The sequence below is a fragment of the Trachymyrmex cornetzi genome, unplaced genomic scaffold (genome assembly GCF_001594075.2).
Source record: "Trachymyrmex cornetzi isolate Tcor2-1 unplaced genomic scaffold, Tcor1.1 scaffold345, whole genome shotgun sequence".
Taxonomy (NCBI): Eukaryota; Metazoa; Arthropoda; class Insecta; order Hymenoptera; family Formicidae; genus Trachymyrmex; species Trachymyrmex cornetzi.
In genome coordinates, this window is record NW_017298164.1 from 540417 (window position 1) to 563559 (window position 23143).

The following is a 23143-nucleotide window of genomic DNA, read 5'->3' on the forward strand; positions in this document are numbered from 1 at the left end:
CTATCTAAGCATAAGAAAGTCGGGAAAATCACTCGGAAATTCTGGGTTAATTCGAGGAGTCGAATATTTGACGGAACGAGTCGAGTAACTCTTTGTGATGGTTTGTCTCTCTGGATGAGAGACGGGTGCTCCCGGGTGAGCTTAGTTCTCCAAAGTTTTCCAGCTCCCATCACTTTCTCGAGGGCAGTTACTCGGGTAAGAGACGTCTCCAAGTGTTTCTATTATTCGCAGCTTCACTCGGTCTCTCTCGAGTCATTTGGGAGGCGATATTTTGGAGCTCTCCGGCAAGATATGTTTGCCGAGACGTTCTCCACGAGGTCAAAGGGTATTCCGGCTGCGAGCGAGCGTGGCGTCGTGATGTTTGCGAGACGGGTACAAGTAGTTCGACGTTCGCTTTAGCGAAAGGAACGTCGGGGCTCATTTGAAGATCCACGGCGTGCTCAAAGCGAGCGTGCCCGCCCAACCCGCCCTTCGTCTCGCGACCGAACTCCGATTGCATTGTGGTCGGGAAAATGCATGCTCGAGTACAGCGGCGTGTCCTTTATCGGCGCGGGTGTCCTACATAGAGCTTTTTCCGAGCATTTCCACGTTATCGCTTTGCGTTGTTTGCGTCACGAACTCGTACTTTCAATTCCTAATCGATTTGCGGGCGTTGAGCGAGAATCTCGAAGGGAAAAGGAAAGAGACGGCGCAGTCGTCACTTTAGCATTTCGCGTTTAAAAGAAAAAGCGAAGGATAAGAGAGAATCGAATAGCTTCTATTTTTCTATTCGCCGCTTGCCGAGCGGTTGAAATCTATTTTTCCACACCTCGCGAACTGTACTTTGCTCAAGAAGAAACCGAATGGCACATAGAATAGAGTCGATAGAAAACGGGGATACGTTGATCCGCCAGCGGATCGAGATCGGGAAAATACGCGCGTGCGAAGATCTACGTGTGAAGATTTACCCGCCGAAGATCAACTAGAGGTACTTCCGGAAGATAAATGCGCCGATGCGCCGCAAATCCTGCGCCGGAAACGCTTTTCCTGGCGCGCGGCTCGCTGCGGCTGCGACACATCGATCGTCGATGCATTTCGACGGCATGGACGCAATTTCCGGCGTCAAAGGGCCAAGGTCGGCCCCACTTAATCATGGGATGGATGTCCGTCTTGCAGGCACGCAGAACACCCTCAGGTCTGTTCCAAGAAAACAGAAAGTATTTTATGTTATCTCACGAGGAAAGAAGTAGGTAATTTTTAACGAGGGTATATTTATTAGCTAGGTCTTTATTAGATATATTAGAGAATGTATTACATGTACAGAAGATACGTAAAAAGGGTAGAATCACGAATATGCAACACCAATGCATTCGTATGTTGCATACACTGAAAAAAATTTACTGAATTTTAAATTTTAATGTTTCTTTAAATAGTATTATGTAAACGTTTACTTAATAGAAAAATGATAATTAAATCAAATGAATGGTTTTTGTTAAATAAAGATGCGTTTACATTTAGTAAATATTTATTATATTCAAATAAAGAACTTAATAAGTATTTAAATAAATGTTTATTGAAATTTAGTATTTTTTTCAGTGTAGATCGATAAAGTTGTGTAGGCTGAAACAGATAAGATATGAAATCGATATAGTTTCTGGATCAATATTTTATAAAAATCAATTTATGATGCTAAACAGGTATAACTATCAGATATCAAAGGAGCAACGGTAACTGAAAGGAGAAACGTTAACCTTAAGTTAAATGACATTTTGTTATTATTAACTTCCGTATGTGTCAAAATATAAATTAATTCATTTCTATTGTTAGTTTTAAAACAAACAACATCCATATTATCGTTTGCACTTAGTTAATAATAAACTAAATTCGAGTCAAGTTTAATACATTTCTTGAGTTAAATTGTTTAACTTTATTGCTTTAGTTAAATTAATTACATGTCGTATAAGTCGCGACTTATAGAAATGATTAAAAATAACTCAAAGTTAATAATTATTACATTATTTCGATTTAATTGATATTTTGAGTATAATTTGACATTATGAATTTAACAGTATTACGACATTCTGCAAACAGCTCGACGTTTCCCTTAAATACATATATACAACTTCCGTTATATCAGACTGCTTATCAAAAAATATAAATGCAGTGAGATGATACTTGCCCATCGTTGAATATTGCATTGTCTCGGCAGATAGCTCGTTAAAGAGCTCGTGGATTTTCTTAATGAAGAAGCGCTTGGCGTATACAGTAAATACGTGTATATAGGTAATTATCTAGTCCTTAAAGTTAGTATGTTATTATTAAGACCGGCCAAAGGGAATCTTTCTGTCAGAGTACCTTCAACACGCGGGTTTAGTTTGGCTTAATAAATGTGGAGAGAGAGGGAAGTGAGCGACGTGTAATTAAACGGTCTCCCGTAATCGGGCTTATAGTCGAAGTAATTACTCGTCGCCGGATTTGGTCCGATTTGTATGCATTGCAACAAATCTTGTGCCTTGATTTCTAAACTCTCTCTAATGAGCAATATAATAATTCAGCAATTGCCGCATAAAAATCATAATAATTAATATCAAGTAAAATCTTAGTAGCATATTTTTCATGTATTTATATAAAATACGAAAATGGTCGACACTCGAATTTATTTCTAATTTCCATAGCCACAATAGTATTTCTTATATTATTTCTCTTTCATGTCTTCTTTTGTTGAGTCAGAATCGAGTGCTCGCAGGAATTGCTGGAAGTTGCTCGGAAACGGAAGACGTTTCCACTAATATAACGCTGACACGTCACAGTTTAAATTGTTAGCCGAGAACCAGACATAATTTTGTACATGCCGGGTATATATACACGTGCATGTGCACGCAGATGTGTCCCAGGAGCTTTTTAAACGAGATATTATTCAGTATCCTTCGGGTCGAGCGGGTAAACCCGGTAAACACGGAGATGCAGCTTTTGCGGATCTGTATTCCGGCGATTAATATCTCATTTAAGGGAAAACGGGAAATTACGAAACCGGGGATACAATTAGGACGTGTCCGTGATGGCGAAATGAATTCTGTCCCGGTCAGGCCGGACCGGTGCATTTCGAAATGCAGCGGAAACGCGGAATCGAATTTGAACGGCAGATATTGCGTCGCGCACCGCGACAATTTCATCGCGAATGCGATTAATTAGGCGTTTTTCGTGCCGCATTACGCGGCGTTATTTCACCAAAAACGGGAGAAAACGGATATGGGAATATTGAATTCTCCGTTTACATCGTGTTTATCGCATCAGCCGTTTTGACGTATGGCCGTTTTATGTATCGCATTTCTATCTTTGAGCGGGATATATACGTGTACCCCCGTGAAACATAATTTCCAGCGATACCAATGAAAGCGCGGATTAAATCTGTTAACAGCCGCTCGAAACTTGTAAATCTCGCGTTGGAAATCTCGGTTGAGGAGATTTTCCAATTTTCCCCGGTGCCTATTGATTCCGCACGGGCATAACACGATTATCGTTCGGCGAGAGTGCAGAGGCGGGGAGGGAATCGAATTAATATCAGAAACTCTCCGCGATTTGCGCGAATTATCGTTTATTACCACCAAATGAAGCTAAAGCGTCTCCGGGAGTACGCACCGCGCGCGTATGGATTCTCTGCGAAATGGAACACGCGGGATTTCGCGATATTCTCCCTTTATATCGAACTACTGTTTGCCACGAGCTCTTCCAGCAATTGCGATGACGCTCGATTTAAAGACCGGGGAATCGGAAAGCGCGCGCGCGCGATTTTATTCTCGCGCTGTTGAGCTCTATGATTAACTCCAAATGAATGAAAACCGTGAGAACATCCCTTTCTGCGCGTCGCGTTGCACCTCGACGACTGGTATTTAAACTCTCGAAGGCCCCGCGATTTTAATCCGCGTTTTCAGCTACGATAAGCGTTCGCGGGCTTGGTACGTTAGAGAGAAAAAACGAGGCAAGAGATAACTGTTAGCGATTCTTTTTCTATCTTTAATATGTTATTACATTAACTTGGCGTACTTACGAAACGTTCTTCTTCGTGTATATCGTAAAACGAGTAGATACAGATGAAGGGATATAAAGAATGTTACAAAATATAAAGAATCTTACAAAGGACGATTGGTTCCAAAAACTAATTTTGGATGAAAAAATGTACATTGATAATGAAATTGTAGTGAAATTAATAATTACAGTAAAGAAATTTTCATAATAATTTAATTATTAATATATGTATAAAATTTAATGTTAGATATTAAATTTTATAATTAAAAATAAAAAATGTAAAGCATGTTGCAAAATCTTACAAAGGTCGATAAGTTCCAGAGATTAATTTTGGATAAAAAGATATACATTGATGGTGAAATTGTAATAAAATAAATAATTGCAGTAAAGAGAGAAATTTCCATAATAACTTAATTTTTTAGCTATTAAATTTTATAATTTTGGTACGAGACAAATACAATTTTTATATTTTTTATTGTAATTAAAAAATATTTTTGCTGACTTATTCTTAAATCTCTCTTTTCAATTTAATTTAAATTCCTTTGAAGAAAACTTAATATATGAAATGAGCAAGATTATTGATTATATTATACATATTTTAAAAAATTAGTTTTTATTAAGAAGATAGATATATATATGTATACATATTACTAAAGATGTTATTAATTAAAAAATAATGACAAAAAGGAAGGATATAAAAGGAATGATAAAAAATAATGACAAATAACTGAAAAAGAATTTAATTTCTTTCTTCTTTTAATATTAGTTAACTGTTAACTCATTTTCGCAAACTAAATTTTCTAACGAACATGTGCGTTAAATTGAATACCGGACCGTGTTGTGAGAGAATAGACGAAATTTAGTTACTTCGGAGTCACTTGAAAATGCATTAGCTTTGAAGCAACCGCTTTATTTACATCTTGGATTGTACACTGCTAAAGTCTCTTATATCATCTCTTACATTGATTTGAGAAATCATGATTTGGTTTATAATTTATTATTAAGATTAGAAATAATTATTTTTTAAAAACGTTAAATTATTTTCAACTTACTGTAAACAATTCATAAGAAAATGATATCGTTTTAATAATTTTGTCTAAATTTTAATATAAAATATAAACCACTTATCGCGCAATCGTTTATTGATAATAAACACAGAAATTAATAGTTTGTCAATAATTAGCATTTGTCACCATTAAAAGAATTTTATTTTGACGAATTTATAAATGCTATTTTGTTTATTTATACACTGAGAAAAAGTACTTAATTTTAATGAATGATTGTTTGAATAATACTAATCTAAAATTTATTTTTATTTAGCAGAATAAATATTTGCTAAATAAAAAAATCAAATTAATTGTTCTTGTACCGAATAAACATATGTTTTTCATTCAGTGAATATTCGACAGGCGTTTAATAAATATTCAGACAAATATTTATTAAAATTGAATACATTTTTCTGTCAGTGTGGAATTAAAATACGACTATATGGTAAATTTTAAAAAATAAAGGATAATATTCTTGAATTGCGGCATAATTGAGAGTCCCTTCATTATTCAATTACGTTAATGAAAATCAGTAAAATCTGATTGGTTATAGACTGATTATTCACTTGGATTAATAGATAAAATCCCGATCAATCGGTTAGTCTGATTGATGGAGATATAGAGATAAATGAATGAACGTTGAGGATGAAAAAAGATTGGGTCGCGTTTGAATAGTGCGCGTCGACGCGCCATATCGCTTGGGTGACGTAATGAAAGCGTGCGTTATTTGGAAAATAAGAAGGCCGGCACTGGTGGAGATCGATATGGCGACGACTCGACGAGCGCCGCGCGAATTCTCTATATTCCGGCAGGCAGCGATATATTTCGCATGGGACAGGCCGCGTAATCGGGTCGCAGCGGCGGGCCGTGGGATCCCGGAATTCCTGCACGCAGTCGGAAAGAAGACGCGGCGTACGTTCAACCGCGTTTGAATCCGAGCGCCCTTCGCGCCATTCCCCGCGGCAGATGCACGAAGGTCAAAAGTATTTTAAAAATAAGGCCGTAGGCATTGGCAGATTGGTATGGCAGTGGACGTTAAGGGTCGGGTGGCGTTGTAATGGCAAAAAGTTTGCGAGAGGTGAGTAATCGACGTACGGGAGATATTGGAGAAGCGGGTATCTCGCGGTGAGTGATACGCGACGGCGTAACCTGCGTAGGATCCGCGTAAATAAAGCGGTGCGAGTTAAGGTAGTACGAGTGGCTAGAAAATCGGGCATCAACAAATCGTCTTTTCGCGAGGAGGCTCGTGGAGGCTAGACGAGCACGGCCGACAATGGCGCCCAAGCCACGCGAATATTGACATTGCCAAAAACATCATCTCCGAATATATCGGATTATAATCGTATACGTGGGTGGTACGTACTGCGTCGCAATTAGCGATCTAACCTCGCGGGCGGCCCGTGGCCGTGGCCCATCGCTTAGAATTTCGAGCGCGGCTTACCTCGTTCCGGCCGTTAAGGTTATGCGAAAAAATGTTTTCTGCACGTATAGTAGCGCGGCGTGAACCCTGAAGGGTTTTACAGTTATACTGCAATGTGGCACATTTGCAGAAGCGCGGAGGACGTTGTGTGGGTCTAGAGAGCCGCGGTTTAATCTGCGGGGAGATATTGTCAGGACGATAGGAGAGTGCGCGTGGAGAAAGTGTGTGAGTTTAGCGATTTTTAAGGGTTAGGGGATCACACAAAATTCGGTATAGCCAGGGTGATAGCATAGCTTTTATGTAGACAGTTTTGGCCAACTAGTTTGGTTGTAGGGTCGGGATTGGAGATAGACAAGATGGACCAGCAGTATTGTCTACGGTGGAACAATCATCCAGCCAACCTCACAGACGTTCTCAGCTCGCTGCTTGCCAGAGAAGCACTCTGTGACGTTACCCTGGCCTGTGTTGGAGAGACCTTCAAGGCGCACCAGACCATACTCTCTGCATGCAGTCCGTATTTCGAGAGCATTTTCCTGCAAAACACCCATCCCCATCCAATCATATTCCTCAAGGATGTCAATGACACGGAAATGAAGGCGTTGCTGCACTTTATGTATAAGGGCGAAGTCAATGTTAGTCAGCATCTCCTACCGATGTTCCTTAAAACAGCAGAGGCATTGCAGATCAGAGGCCTCACCGATAATAGTGTAAATAACAAGGCAGAGGACAAGTGTCCATCACCTGATCCAGAAACGCAAACTGGAGTAAGACATAGCGATTCGCCTAACCTCCAGTCTCATCATGAGAAGAGGAAAAGAAAGAATTCAGGCAGCTACGACGTTTCCCTTTCTGGCCCACCTAGCGAAAGATTCTTGTCTGATTCTCAGGTAGATATCGTACTCGTTTACTCTCTTCTGTAACTCTGTCACGAGATAGGTGTCATTATTTTTATTCATCGTAACACATGTCATATTAAATATATCTTAAAACTTGATTAAGAAAAATTATACAGAATTGAGCAATATAAGTATTCTGAAAATTGATGCAAACATAATTTTTTGTGAGCATTCTAGATTCTCTTTGGTCTCTTTGGATACAATTTTTATTTTATCCATTATGTTTGTAACAATATTAAATATTACATTACATTTTCACATATTAACTGTATAAAATAACATACATGCAATATTTTTAACAATGTAGTTTTTTTAAATAAGTTTATATGAATACTAATTTCTGTTTATATATCATTATTCTTGTGCTACTGCTTAAAATTCTGGTTGATTGTGGTCTCATACATATTATCAACGAATTATACATGTGCTTGTGATTGCACAGCTTTCTAAATAACTTTATAACCTTGAAAAGTTCAGGCCAATATATACTTGCTGTATAGTTCTCGAGACAGTTATCATCATAATTAAAGATCCCATATCTGGCCACGAAATGACAAACTTTTGATTGACTGTCGTTTTTGTCAACTTTGGTAAGTTGGAATGAGTAAGGTCGTATATGTAAGTTAGAATGAGATGGCATGTATAAAAAGAGACAGTACATATACTCTTCTTTTTCACTCTTGTTTTGACAAAATTGCTCGTGGTCAGACTCTGTTATAGAGTTTCTAATCATAATGTATTTCCTATATACTTTTATTTATATATTTTGACGAAAGACTCACATTCAGAAAAAGATGTAATCTGTCTTCCAAAACGTCAAATGCAATTTTATTACAAGTACATAATAGTAAATGTTATCATATATATACAACAAAAACCTAGTCAGTTTATTATAATAAATCCATCTATTACATTTTTAAGCAAAAGAAATAACCTACCGATAAGTTTTTATTTAAAAAAAAAGTTCTTAACCTCAAATCTTACAATTAGTAATCATGTTGAGGTACAGCATTCAGAGAAAGATGAAGAAAATTTTTTTTGATTGATTATTTTCAGACATCTTCGCAGTGTAGTTACAAATCAAGTCCTCCTGTGATTCCAAAGTTAAATAATGCCCTGGGAGTTGAGATGGAAGATGGTGGTCGACCCATGTCCCCTGCTTCACAACCGCAGGCTCCTATTAAACAAGAGGTGGATCACCACTTGCCTGACTTCCATGACAATATTTCCCTCCCCGTAAGTAATTTTCGACATTTATGTATTTCATATTTTAGTTTTGATTAATCATTTCTTTCTATTTCTGCCCTGCACATATGTATTCGCTTTGCTTTTTCTTGTGCATTCGTTTAATAATGTAGAATACTAACTTTATTAAAAATTTTTTTAACTTTTTGCACGATCTATGTTGTTACATGCAATAAGATATATGTGTATATATAACCTTGCTGGTGAAGAGTTGATTACAAGTACTTCAATTTATTTGAAAGTATTATTGATGCAGTTAAAGGAAATTATTTTTTGATGTATTTATCGTGATTGCATAAAAGATAATAATGATAAGATTGTTTATGTTCTTGGTTTCTTTATCTAAAGTCACATGCACTACAAAAAAGCTTGGGAAATTTTATTGTTTCTTATCTTATTATATTTATCTCTAGACACGTAATTTTCAAGTAATTATGTAATTATGCATTACTAGTTAATACATTATTTCTGTAAGATACTTCTTTGAGAAATACTTAAATATTAAAAGAATGCACGTGTAAATTGTTTGAACATTTTGTGGTGTGTAGCGTTCGCGTAACAAAAGTATTATTATTACCCTATCATTATTATAGCATGTAACTTAGATTCTGTGTGTCTATTAAGATATTTTTATTTTATATCCGCATTTTTTCCGAAGATGCTGTATGCTTCTTCTCGCTTAAAACACTTTGCACAGTCGTAAATGAAGTGCAAAGTTCTCGTGATATATCATGAAGATAATTGTCCCTATAACAGAGTTTCGTTACTGTTCCCACAATTGATGACGATTACCTACCGTCGTCCTATAGTCGAAACAAACATGGGAAGGAAGGGATTTTTCTAATTAGAGATTACAGAATTGGCTTTTTCTGCTAAAAAAAAATTGGTCGAGATGTGTTGATTAAGCACATATCCTTTCCTTCTCTGTTGACAGACTAATATGGAGTGGGAGGTTCAAAGAGATGGGAAGAGTGACGAAACTATGGATGTACAGAACATGACTTCAAATCGTCCAGATTCCGCTGGGGTGCAGGTTTCTCGCGAAAGTGCCATCATGGCTGGAGGTTCTCTCTATGTCGATATGTCGGGAATTGCGTCTGAATTCCCCGGAAATTCGCATAATCCGCTAAGTCAAGCCATACCTATGAACACACACCATTCGTATAAAAGCAATAGCATTGATCAAACCCAGTCGTACGAGTCGTTACCCGAATATCCAGTTGCTAAGAGACTTGAAAGTGATAGATCGTTACAAATAAATCAGGAACCAGGATTGTCTGTAATTCAACCGACAATTCAATGCACAAACTTGCAACGTACTACTCCGCATAATAGAAAGGCTGGTAAATTTAAACCGGGATGGTTAGGCGTGTATTCCTGGTTGCAGTATGATGAACGATCGAATCTTATGTTTTGCAAATACTGTAGAAAGTGGAGCGAATCTATACCAGAAATTCGTACTTCATTTGCTGCAGGAAATGGCAATTTTAGACTAGAGATCGTGAACCATCATGATAAATGTAAAGCACATAAGCTGTGCGTAGCAAAAGAAAACGAGGAAAGAAAACATTATACTTATATGACAAAAACATGCTAGCCTTGATACCTATTGCATTCTATCTGGATCTGTTAACTTGTAATTAATTTCGCGCTCATTTAATATCTAAAAGATATCGTTTACAAATGTTCAACGCGTTTATATGAAATACATAACAATTTTGAGAAATTCCTGTCTTACTAAATCGCAACAAAATTTAAGCAAACTTAAATATTTGTTTATTTTTAAAACAAAATGAAACACACTTGAACTTGTAACAGAATATGTTATAAGTGCATTGTCAGGGTTGCCATAGACCTGGAAAACCGGAAAAACCGCAAAAAGTTAGGGGAAAATATGTAAAAAAGTCTGGAATATCACACAAACACAACACACACAAAAATTTGCTCACATTTTCTTAAACTGCTCCTATTCCAAATAATTGTTATAATTTTTAAATATTATATCTGATGTTCATAGTTCAAAACTTGCGCACTTTAAACGATTTTAACAAAATAATTAAAATTTATATTTTATTCAGTATTTTTATTTGAGCCCTCTTTTTCCCTCGTAACTGCATTCTTTTCTTCAAAACTAATTTATTTTTTGCTGGCTTGAATTTGCACCCAAAATTTTACTATGCTACTAAGCTTTTTTGCGTTTTCAATAATATAGCTTTGTTATAATCTTTGTTATAATCTAAATGTTAAAATTTGCATTAACCGTTATAATTTTTTTAACTATTATAATCTCATTTTTTAGAGAAATCTATGGTAATATTTGTGTGTAATTAGTCAAAGAAGCGCATCTATTTTTTTCTCTTTTATTTCATCGATAATTTAGAATTTTGCACACGTCAAGTATTTCAGCTTTATTATATTAAAAACTAAAATTAGACATTTCTACGATAACTCGATTTACTGTAGAACCACCTTAACTATCAGATTTCTTACAATTGAGTACTCTCAAATCTTCCAAAGATTCCTCTTCCCGACTTCTCTTACATTTCAGTCGTTTTTACTTTTAGATTGTATTTAATTGTAGTCATTTTATTGCATCAACAATATTACAAAGAAGTTTACACTTGTTAAATATATTTTCACAGATGCGAGTTTTTATCATCAAATAATTTTATCACTGTTAAAATTATTATTGCTTATAAAGTTAAAACAGTTTATATATGTACATTATTTTATTAAAAGGACAATGCATAATTATGCATATATAATGATGTTGATATAGTAATTCTGTTAATGCATTTAGTAACATTTCCAATGTTATATTGTAATATGTATATATGTATTACTTGAGACGATATATGATAAAACCATTGTATATTTAAATAGCACATAAAGATATTGATGAAAATTTGTATAATTATGCAAATAACTTTAATAGACAAGTGAATGAAGTCTGTAATATCATTATACAAATTTGTTTTTGCAATTATTTCATAATGAGGTAACATATTTCCAAGATGATTGGACTTAATAAAAAGATTAAACTTGCATTTTTTAAACGTATATTATATACTTGATGTATTACATGAGCGTACTACACAATTTTCAATATGTGAGAAAAAAGATGCCAAAGTATATATTTTTGAGATCATGTTCTGTGACAGATATCTTATATCTTTGAGTAATAAATCAAGTTGTTTTGAAAATGATTTTTTCTTTGAAATTATATGGATTATATTTAACCTCCTACAATTAAATATTATTATATCTTTTATATAAATAACAACAAAAAATATTTTTTTTTGGTATATATTATTTCTTTTTTAATTATTTCTATTTAAAACTATGCAAAATATTCAAGCTTTAAATAAGTATTATATATGTATAAATTTAATTAGCATTACCAAGTTTACATTATACTTATATAATTTTTATATAACTAAACTATATAATTTTTTATATATGTTATTTAAATGTTGTTACATTAAGTTTAACGTGGGAAAATTATAAGTACCATTTAAAAACCTTAAAATGCAAATTTTGTTTTCAAGAAGTCTTAAATTTGATCATCTAAAAACATAATTTAAGAGTTTGAAGATTTAATAGAACTTGAGAAACAACAATTTGCAAGAATACAAAGATTTTGTCTTTCGAGAATGTGATTGCAGATAGTATTTGAATTAAAATGTTATAAATTGTGAACTAGCTTTCATACTATTGCTGGCTATTTATTTATAAATCTGTGATTACGTCATGTGCAGGGTCATCCAGTTGGACTGATAGGAGAAGATGGAGGGACCACGGCAGGAGCACTCAGTGATGGTGTTCAAGGGATTGAGTCATCTGAGCACCATAATCCTCCGGAAATGCTCGACGGACTTGATGGTAAGATCTGCACACATATATCCAACTTTACGACCAAAATTTCGTTTAGATTTAACATATTTCCTTTTTTATGTTTTGTACCAAGCCGTTCTCTGATCTGTGATTAACTTATGTACATTATGCGTGTTGAAAATTTTACTCGATATTATCTCAGATATTATCATTCGGATGGGCTTAAATATTAAACTTGTAAACAGTAATAAAAGATACGACGATTGTTGCATTATTCAACGTTTGTTTATTGTAAAACATCGCGCTTTATTCGCGAATCAAATTCGTCATTTTGCGCGTATCGAATGCTCGACGTCACGGGAAAAACTGTTTCGTCGTCAGTGTGTGGGAAATATGTTACATCTAAGAAATCGAGGGAGATTTGCATGCACGTATTTGCAAGGATTTGACACGAGTCGAGTCGTACGTAGGTGTCGTCCGAAGCGAGCATCCCTCTATTTCCAAATCTGGCAAGTGTAGTGAGTGTAACTTTAGAAAATGAAAGACCTTTATATATATATATATATATATATATGTATGTACATGTATATGTACATATATATATGCATACACACTGAGCTCTGTGTATATACATATATATATATATATAAAACTACATGTGTATATTACATGAACCCTTGGTGTTGTGGTGATGGTATCGTGCATTTGCTACGTCATTGTGGTAGTTTTAATTACGTGTGTTAATACATATACAGAAAGAAATAAAACATAACAAAACTCTCGTTGGTTTGGGACTGGTATCAGCAAATGGACTGTACTCCTATCTCATATCTTTTTTTTCTTTTTTTTTTTTTTAAATCCGTGTCCGAGATTGTGATGGTGTGTGGGTGCGTCTGGCTGAGTTCATCTCGCTGTTCTTACACGTGCACGTGGCGCGTGTGCGTGCGAATGCGTGATGCCACATTAACGAACTCCATTTGCGTGAATGCGTGTAAATGTGTGTCGTGTGTGCGAAATGAGATATGTACATACTTATGTCATATATATTATATATAAGACATATACATATATACAGCATATATACGTACACTGTGTGCACGTGCAGACGCAGATGTACGTATATATGCGATACTTCCATGGCGGGACTCTCTGTGCATGTCTTTATGTGCTGTTTTTATTTCCTATTCTCTTATATACCCTTTTGCCGTATCTTGCGTCACCGTGCCTGGCGATCTTGATCTTATATTCTCACGTCTCTCTTGCGCTGTTCGTTTCGATCTACACGAGTGAACGAGAATATTAGCAACAAAATGTGCAGTCGTTGCGCATCTCGTTGCGCAATCCGTCGTTTGCGTTAATAAAGTTGCCGGCCGCGGGCAAAAAAAATTCGTTACGTAAGACGTTTCCTATGCTACATTACTTGATACTACGAGATGGATATGAAGGTTAACGCGATTATACAAGAGCGAAGGATCCGAGGATTTAGTTATCCCGAAACTTATCCTAAAATTAGAGCTGAAGATGCCCCAATTAGATTATCAGATTCTAGAATTTGCTAATTCTCTAACTTGAGGATGTCCGTCGAGTCAGGGATTGCAAGATCCGAGGATTCAAGTTTCATATATGTAATCTATAAAAAGTATATAGGCGAATTTATCAGGTAAAATTTCACTTTTCGCGAAATATCTTCTATCATTCGTCCATTAAAACGTCACGCTTATTTATAGTCACGACTCTTATCCACTACGCATCGTCAATGCATTAATAATAGTCGCCAACAGCGGCAGCAGCAGCAGCAGCAGGAAGACCCTAGGTATCATTTTTTTCCTTCTAACGATTATATCTGAAGAAGCATACGCGATTAGACCGCTCGTTAAATAGATTCTGTTGCTAACGCTATTCTTCGTTTATCTTTTGCATCCTCGACCTCATAGCGATTTTGCCTTCATCGTCGTTGTCGTCGTCGTCGTCGTCGTCGTCGTCGTCGTCGTCGTCATCGTCGTAATCGTAGTCGGTGCCGCCGCTGTCGTTGATAGTTACTAGATTACGTACTTCTTGATTGCATATTCATATTACATCTAGTTAGCTGAAATGTTGCACGAGCTGCATTATGCAATAGTTGTCAGTGGTCGCGAGATGTGCGCGTTTGATCTCCGACGGAGCAATTTATGTATGGGCGGTGTTTAAGAGCTGGGGACAAAGTCGATAGTCCGTATCGCGATCTCCGTATACTGAGCGTTTATCGGGAAGTCGAATCGGCGAATCTCCTCGCCGGAATTCTCACACTTGAATGTTTATTTTTCATTCGATTTCCTTTTCAGTAGGTCAATTTTGACATCTCTTTTCTCTTTTCTTTCTCTCCTGTACTGTATTGTGACAGTATCTTTAGTCTCTTGGAACGCGGATGAAATGACAGTAGAATTGCGCTTTTTTTTTACATAGTATTGACATTTGCTACGAGTAGGTAATTATAGATGAGAAAAAGCACGGGGTGAAGTCTTCAATAGAATTGATCGATTTTCTGTCTTGTTTCGATAAACGCAAAGGAATTTCAATTTTTTTAATTATCATGTCCTAGAATCTTTCTATATTTTTTTTGTCTACATTATTTTTTCTCCGCATCAAGCAAGATTTTCATATATTTCCAGCGCTTATAAAAACAAGAAAGATCAAGCAATTCTATTTAATACATTATCCTGTACAAATACGAGTGTGGTGTTATGATATCTTCGTTGATTTTGAACGTATTTGAGAGAATTTCTTCTCTGCAACTATTTGACGTAGAGTGTAACTTATGGGAAGCATAAAGGATGTTCTATTTAACGTTATCATCGGAAATATTTCTTTTCGCAATGACAATTTCTTATATTAGAATAATAGCAAAATAAAAATATATGTTAAATGTAAAAACCAATTATTATAAATATATATTATATATAATATAGTGAAAGATTCTCTCTTGGAAAATTAATAAAATAAATTTTAACTTCACGAATTAGAGCAATATTACATTTTTGCAATATAAATTTTTGTGATATTTTTTGTGTTTAATGATCAATTAAAATTTTATTAATACTTAAACATTGTTATCGTTGTCGATTAGCAAAATAATTTTTTCTAAAATAATATTTGCTCCAAAAAATTATTTTATAGAAAAATTACATCTTTAAATATTTATATAATTTTTGCATTTTACAATGAAAAGGTAAAAGCTGTAATAAAATATTTGCATTTCAAACATTTTACAAGAGAAATTACATTTATGCTCATGGCAGTTGGTAATTCTGATAATAAAAAAGGATTTGACATTTATTTTTGAGATCTTTTATTTTATAATTTTACATTTGTACGCTTAGTTACACAATTAACAAAAACATGTATACGTATAATTTTTTTTAAAATTAATTAAAGAGTTTGAGATTGAGACATTAGACTAGACATTGCACAAAGAAATAAAAGAAATTGAGAATGGTAACGGGAATCGATCATCTACGTATTTTGGGATGATAATTGTAGACACAGTTGGCATCGTTAATTAATTATGATGAATTCATCGAAACAGGACCTTGTATTCCAGGAATACCGCTTTGCAAAAGGACTTGCAAAAAGGAAATAAGTAAAGACAGTCACAATAAGTTAGAGCACACGCAGATCGGTATGGAGCGCTGTAAGCAGTGCGGCAAGAGCGTAGCCAACATAAAAAAGCACATGAAATCACACAACCCCGACAAGCACGTATGTCAAATATGTTTAATATCGTTGACCAGGTCTGACAACTTGAAAAGACACATTAAGTTGAAACACGGCATACGAGGTTCCTTGATATTGCCGTTTATGCGCATGGAGCAAAAGCTTTTCGAAAAATCCCAGTCGGCTCAATCTCAGTCGGCTCAATCTCAGCCGTACTCACCTTAGTAATTATTGCATTGCATAAACACAGTGCAAAGTGTATTAACCGCAGATTGTGCGAGGATCTTTGAATCAAATCTGTCAGGAACTCGATTACTGGCATTATTGGAATGCTATCATTTAAGATATTAGAATACCTTAAATTATTGCATAGGTATATACAACGGTCCGTTTCGCGCCAAAGAGACAGCAAATTACAGGACCGTGTCTCTCGATATATTGCACTCATCTTTAGGTCTTTCCGATACATGGATCTTCTGATTCATAGATCCTCACACTCTACATACATAATTTAACGTTTATATAATTTATTTTCCTATCGTGTCAAATATAAGCCTAGATTCGCGTATATACGTTCGCAGAGCACTAGAAACTTGTGCTCATGTCATTTCACACGTTAATTAGTATTAATCATGACGATTGATATATCGCACGAAGAACCGTCTTCGTCTAGTTGTATTCGTGACAATTACATCGTGTGCGCGTGCGTCTCTTTGATTTATAGAATACTATTTAAACTAAAATTAAATCTATTTATTCTTGTGCGTTTAGCTTCTAAGTATTTAATTTTAATAGATAAGACGCGGAGGTTTCTGATTCTGATAAGGGAACGGTCGGGAACTCACCGTTCATCACGATTTTGTTTTAGATGTGTTGTAGAGCATCGTAAAACATTAGACCCACATTTTTTATCTGATTATCTCAAGGTTGAAATAACCTTTCAAAAATAACAGAGTTTTTTCAATATTAGCAAATATCTTCAAAATAAGATTATCTATATGAAAAAAGTTTTTATACAAAAATGCTCAGGGTTGGGAAATTGCTTTATAAAAATAACTTGTTACAGTTTTTTTCTTTGAAAAGTAATTAGTTACAGTTCCAAGTTATCAAGACTAAAAATTAACTCGTTACAATTACAGTTACTAAAAAAGTAACTTTTCAGTTACTTTTCTGTTATCATGACAGAACAATATGAATAACATCGATATCATTAGGGATATCAAAGAAAAAAATAATTTACGTGTACAATTTACTGACCAATCAAAAAATATTTCGGAGCATTTGTAGCATTAAGTGGACCGTAGCCTTAATCAGTATTTAAATTTTACTCAATTACATTAAATTGATAAATAAGTTTAAAATGTAAAGTAACTGTAAAAGTAACTGTTAAATTAGTTACTAGTTATTGGAAGAAATGTAATCAAGTTAAGTTACGGTTACAGATGGAAAAAAGTTTTGATACCGTACGTGGGTACACATAATTACGATGTATGATGCAATATTAATATATCAGGTCTTCTTCTTTATAATAATAATTTTTATAATTTTTTAATCATTATGAGATACATGTAATTATTTGATAGATATAACAAATCAGGAACTCGCGGACCAAAATTACATTATGGATACATTAAGGATACATTAAAATTTCGGCAGGTTATGGTCCGAGGATACCTAACTTTCAATTTCGGTTTCGGTTCTTTTAGTGATAACGGTGACCATTATGGGTATATAATTACCGAAAACCGAAACTAAAAAGGACCGACGTCCAAACGAATCCGATAACCGTTAAAAGAACTGGAACCAAAAGTTGGACTTAGCCTCGGATTGTTATCCGGATCGAATTTTTTCGGTCCGAGTCCTTGTAACAAATACAAAGAGAAATACTGTGATTTACTAGTGATGACTCACGCGACGTGGTGGTCAAATTATTTACAATTAGTCTGGCACGGAACTTGTTAATAATACGGTGTATCCATATTTTTAAAAATGTTGAAAATTAAAAATCCACATTATTTTTTCGAAGTTGTTTTAAATAGCCTAAATCTTAAGCTAAATATATAAAGAGTATGAGTCTAATATTTTTTTATGCCTTACAAAATCGGTGATGAACGTTTCCGTCGGTTCTCTTGTGAGACAATCGGATTCTCTTAATTATAGCGAAGTGTTCGTAGAACCAGTATAGCTGGAGACCTCAGTGAAAGTAATGTCAAGTACAAAACTTCGTTCTTCTACCTCCCGCTGATTGTCCGAACGTCATATCGTTCCGAAATACGGAAGATGAGTAACGTTCCTCCAAGATTACGGATCATCCTTCGATCTCGTAATCATCTTTCCTTGCGTCACTTCCGTATCATGCCTGAATCCATGGACTGCTACGGTTCATTCTGAGGATCTCACATTCTGAGGCTTTCCTTAATTCCTACGTTTCCGGACGTTAGGGTTCAAAATTTCTGGATTTTCGGACTCCAGCATCTTCTATTATCGTCTGTAGGCGCGCAGCAAGAATAATTGGTATTTATAGTCGGTTCTCATTTTAAGACCATCTTAAGTAATATCTTAATAAGATGCTAATATGGCTCTGTGACTGGCTTAAGGTCATACTTAAGATTGTCTTAAGTATAAGAATCAACTATACCGACCATATGATATATGATCTAAATGATATTAAGTATCTTTTATACGCACGCGTCGCGAATGGTTTTGCACGATTCTGCTTATCTTGGATTTTTGTTCGTATATACGTGTAACGCGAGAATATATTTAACGTTATGTATAAAATATAAAAATCTATTGGAACAGTGTGCAAAAATAATAGTAAATCATGAAGCAATCTTTTTTGTTTTGAGCTGCGCGATCAATCGTAAAAGGAAGGTGATGCAAAACATTCTTCGACGCGTGTACGTAAAAATATATATAGATTTATATATTTATACGTATATTTTATATTTATATGACGTAGGTTGTGAATCACGTCGAAGACTGATTTCTATGTGAGCCGTTGCGGCTCAAAAATAGTCATGATGAAACTAGTCCCCCAGGCCCATAGGCTGTTATGAAAAAAAAAAAAAAAAAGAACAGACTCCTTATGGAGTTCACTTGTGGTGCCTTTCGCTTAAGTACAAGGATAAATCGCTTGTCACGAGATAACTAACTATAAATTATGATAAAATAGTACTTATTATAAGCGATACGATATTATATCTCCCTTAGGCAGTGCATATGGTCACACGTTCATAGCCCTTCTACGTCGTTATGTAACAGACGTGTCCTTTTTCCTCCGTCTACGTCGTTTTCGTCGCGATTCCGGGTGAGAGATGGCGTCGAGCCAGTTTTTTTTTTACCTATGTTCTTTCTCTATTTGCAGATGCGACACTTTTAGCTCTTTGAGCCATTGAATTTGCGCCAATAGCGGGCGTAGATCAAGAAAGTATATTCAAGTTTTTTCGGAAAGATGCCGTATATTTGTAAACGCAAAATACACTCGCGAACACCGTTTCAAATAATTATTTTTTGTTTCATCAAAACTTAATTATAAATGCTATCTCGCGAAACTTTTTAGTCTACTTAAAACCGGTGGAAAGAACATCGCGCGTAGGTATTAACCGAAGTTTCCAAGTAGTTCTACGAAATTAAGTATAACAAGGTTGTCATACTTGCGACATCTCGCAGTTATTGAAATTCTCTGTCCTCGTCGTCAGCTTCCTAAGGGAATTCCTCGACGTTGTCGCGATTTTTCGAAACATTCTCGCGCGACCGGCGCGACGAACTTTTGCTATTTGTTCATTCGCACAAAGCGACATCGCGGTTTCATGCGAGAACGCGCGTTTTATCCCTCTTTCTGCGCTCACACACGTTACACAACAAACAAACGTCGTCTAGTTTTATCTCTCGTTGAGTAGATGCATTCTGGTAGCGTCATGGTTTCCGGAACTGGCAAAAAATGAAAATGCAAAACTTTCAAGAGTATGAAATTCACTTAGCTTGTCTTATTACTTTGATTGTGAACAACAATCATACGGTATGGTTTGCTGAGAGAGAGAGAGAGAGAGAGAGAGAGAGAGAGAGGGGGGGGGGGGGGGGATGTTTATTTAATAGCCTTCCTATTTTTATTTCTCTTTCGTTAAACCTTTGAGGGACACATTTTTCTTCTAAACAAATTGAAATCATAGGTCATCTATGGTTTTCGGGGTTGCTGATTACGATTTCTGTCAGAATTACAAAATTCAAAGTGGCGAATTCAATATGGCGACTATTTTAGACTTTAAAGGGTTAAAAGCATTTCTTTTTGATTCATCGTTTTCAAGTCTGTCTTTGGTAGCTCGGAGTTTTTGAAATCTGCTTTCTTAACTTCTATTATCGTTAGACAGTTTTTATGATACTTTATATGATACTACGTTCTAATATTAAGTTCAAACTTGTAAACTTGAATTGCTGGAGATTTTAAGGAGTCTCTCAATTCTTAAATTCTAATTTAAGTCGCTTCGCTTTCTTAGCTCTTAAATTCTTATTTTTCTCATAAAGTGAGCAGTAAACTCTTCGCAAGTTAAAGCCGCACTGGTAGGCCCGCATCGATTGCACCGAGTAGTAAAAATTGCAAGGGTTTGGAATCGCTCTGTCATTGACATATCGACTATTTTCTGATCTGGTAGCCAGGTTAACGACAAACAACGCCAATTCATAGCATAACATGACATAGGAAGGACATGTTCTTGAGACTCAAACGGACTGGAAACCACAGTAGTGTCTCCGTGCCAAATAACAACAGAAGCGATTTATCTGACATGCACGAATGTCCCATGTTCTTTAAATCAACTTTCGTCTTTTATATATTCATTTATTATATTTTTCCATTTTTATTTCTATCTCATTACGAATATGTCATCCTCTTTTTATTCACTCGAGAAAAACCATGTATAAAATATTGAAAACTTGCGCTCTATATTTGCTGTATAGTGATGTGGTAGTTTCGCTACAAGACTCTAGGTACGTGGAATTTGGTACTCTCACGTGCAGACTCTCCGAATAGCACAGATTCTTCCGTGAGCTCTGTCTTTGTCTCCCTGTAACAAGGAGGACACGTAGTCGGAGCGACAATTCGGATCCGGTAATATTAATGTCCCCAAGTTGGCCGTGACGTGCAGCCGTAATGTGCCTGCTGCACTATACCTCGGTGCAAGACGTGAGAGGCCTTGTCGCGTTTTGGCGAGGAAGTGCCCCGGTATCATAACTTCCCGACCTTTAACGGTGGAAAATTGTCTCTCTGGGCGACGTGGTAAAACGATGGATGGATGGATGGATGGCGTTGCTGCATTAGCGAACCGAGCCCCGGCGACAGGGCCCAAATGGGAATTAGTATCACATGAGACTTTCCCTGCCGCAGCTTGGTCAAAGAGCTCTCCCCCCCCTCTCTCTCTCTCTCTCCCTCTCCCTCCCTCCCTCCCTCCTCCCCTTCCTCTCGCTCCACGGTTGAGCGATAAAAAGCTCAACAGCATTTTGCATCCCCCCTGCAATAGCTCGGTCCATCGATCCATCGTTGCATCTAATTATACAGCCCGCCCTTCATTACCCTAATTACTCTCGCAGTATGCCTTTCGTCCTCGATTTTATTGATCCGTTCCGGTGTTCTCTTTCTGGTTTTTCAGATCGGATATTTGTATTTTATATTCATAGATTTTTACAAATAATATTTGCTCGGATTTGTTTAGATTCTGCGCAAATCCCTGTGAAATTCGTATGAAAGAAATATTGGTGATTACCGTATAAATTGATAATTGACTGGAACGCTTATCTTATCTAAATTTTTATCGCATTTGCTATTTTTGTCGCTTAAAGGCGCATTATGCTCTAACATTAATGATCTTTATAATCATGGAACGCTGTTTTATTTTCGCGAAGCTTTTTACCTACGTACTTATAATTCATACCTCTCGGGGAATTGCCTCAATTAAAATATCACAGGTTATTAATTCTGCGATATTTTTTTAAATTCACACTCTTTACATCACAGATCTTTAAATCGGCCGTTTTACTTAAGTCGTACAACTTGTGAAGTTTTCGCACTTGGTTTTGTTTTCAACTTGTTTATTTTCCACGTTTAAGCTCCACTTAACTCTCTCGTTCTTTTTCTCTCGCTCGTTTTCTCTATTGCATCTTGATCCCATTGTTACTTCTAAAATTACTATCTCGGAGAACTCCTCGATAATACTTGTTCTGTTCAGCGATACCTATTCTCAATTTTCTATATCGATCGTCGAATTCCTCCGACGAAACAATATATTATAGACGCTTTCTTTCTGCTCTCGAGATATATCGTTGTTTAATATTCTCGTATAAAGGCGGAAAAGCGAGCGCGACATTCGTCTAAGGAGCGACGAGAGCCTTTTCTGACAATAAGCTCCTTACCGGCATATCTTCTCACTCTTATTACACGAACGCCCTCATCTTACGACGGTCGGACGGATGTGACGATGGTTTGAGGATGAAGGCATAGGATGGTGTCCTCAATAAGAGGATCAGAGGGTGAAGGTGCGCCTGGAGTGGTACCCCGTTCGCAAAGAGTTTCGTTTCTCGAGCACACGACAAGAGGCTTTTCGTCTTTTGCGCTTGTGCCCACTTACTTTAAACCCTGGTTGGTTTAACCAATGGAGAAGAAACCGGAGTCGCCGTTGGCTTCCGTCGATACGTCCTTGCTCGAAGGAGCAGAAACTTCTAGTGCGAATCTTGCGAAACTCTGCTGATCGCGCTAGGTCATTAATCACTTAACCGTGGAGCTTTAGTGTGAAAGAAAGAGTTTTTCTATACTTATCTATATAAAACAGCTTAAGTTTTATAACTTTATTTTGTCCATATATTTACATCTCTAATTTTAATTTTTAAAAAATTTGTATTATAATACATCATAAAATTTGCATTATAATTATTCAACATATGTAAATCTCTGGAATTATTTTCAATTATTTCCTTTTTATATAACTAGAATTTTTAGATCATAAAATTTTTATGCG

The 23143-nt window shown here is 35.8% G+C and overlaps 1 protein-coding gene across 11 annotated transcripts in view; it reads left to right on the plus strand.

The window, feature by feature from the left end:
- LOC108763191 (protein tramtrack, beta isoform) overlaps window positions 1-23143 on the plus strand; it is a 70397-nt gene that overhangs the window by 4517 nt on the left and 42737 nt on the right. For 4 of the 11 annotated variants that reach the window (XM_018510589.1, XM_018510590.1, XM_018510598.1 and 1 more), the window contains exons 1-5: window positions 5895-6129; window positions 6602-6694; window positions 6805-7358; window positions 8424-8603; window positions 12371-12494. In XM_018510589.1, coding sequence (XP_018366091.1) covers window positions 6018-6129; window positions 6602-6694; window positions 6805-7358; window positions 8424-8603; window positions 12371-12494 — 1063 coding nt within the window. In that variant the 5' untranslated portion in view covers window positions 5895-6017. The other 7 variants (XM_018510588.1, XM_018510593.1, XM_018510591.1 and 4 more) reach the window with 7 other exon arrangements.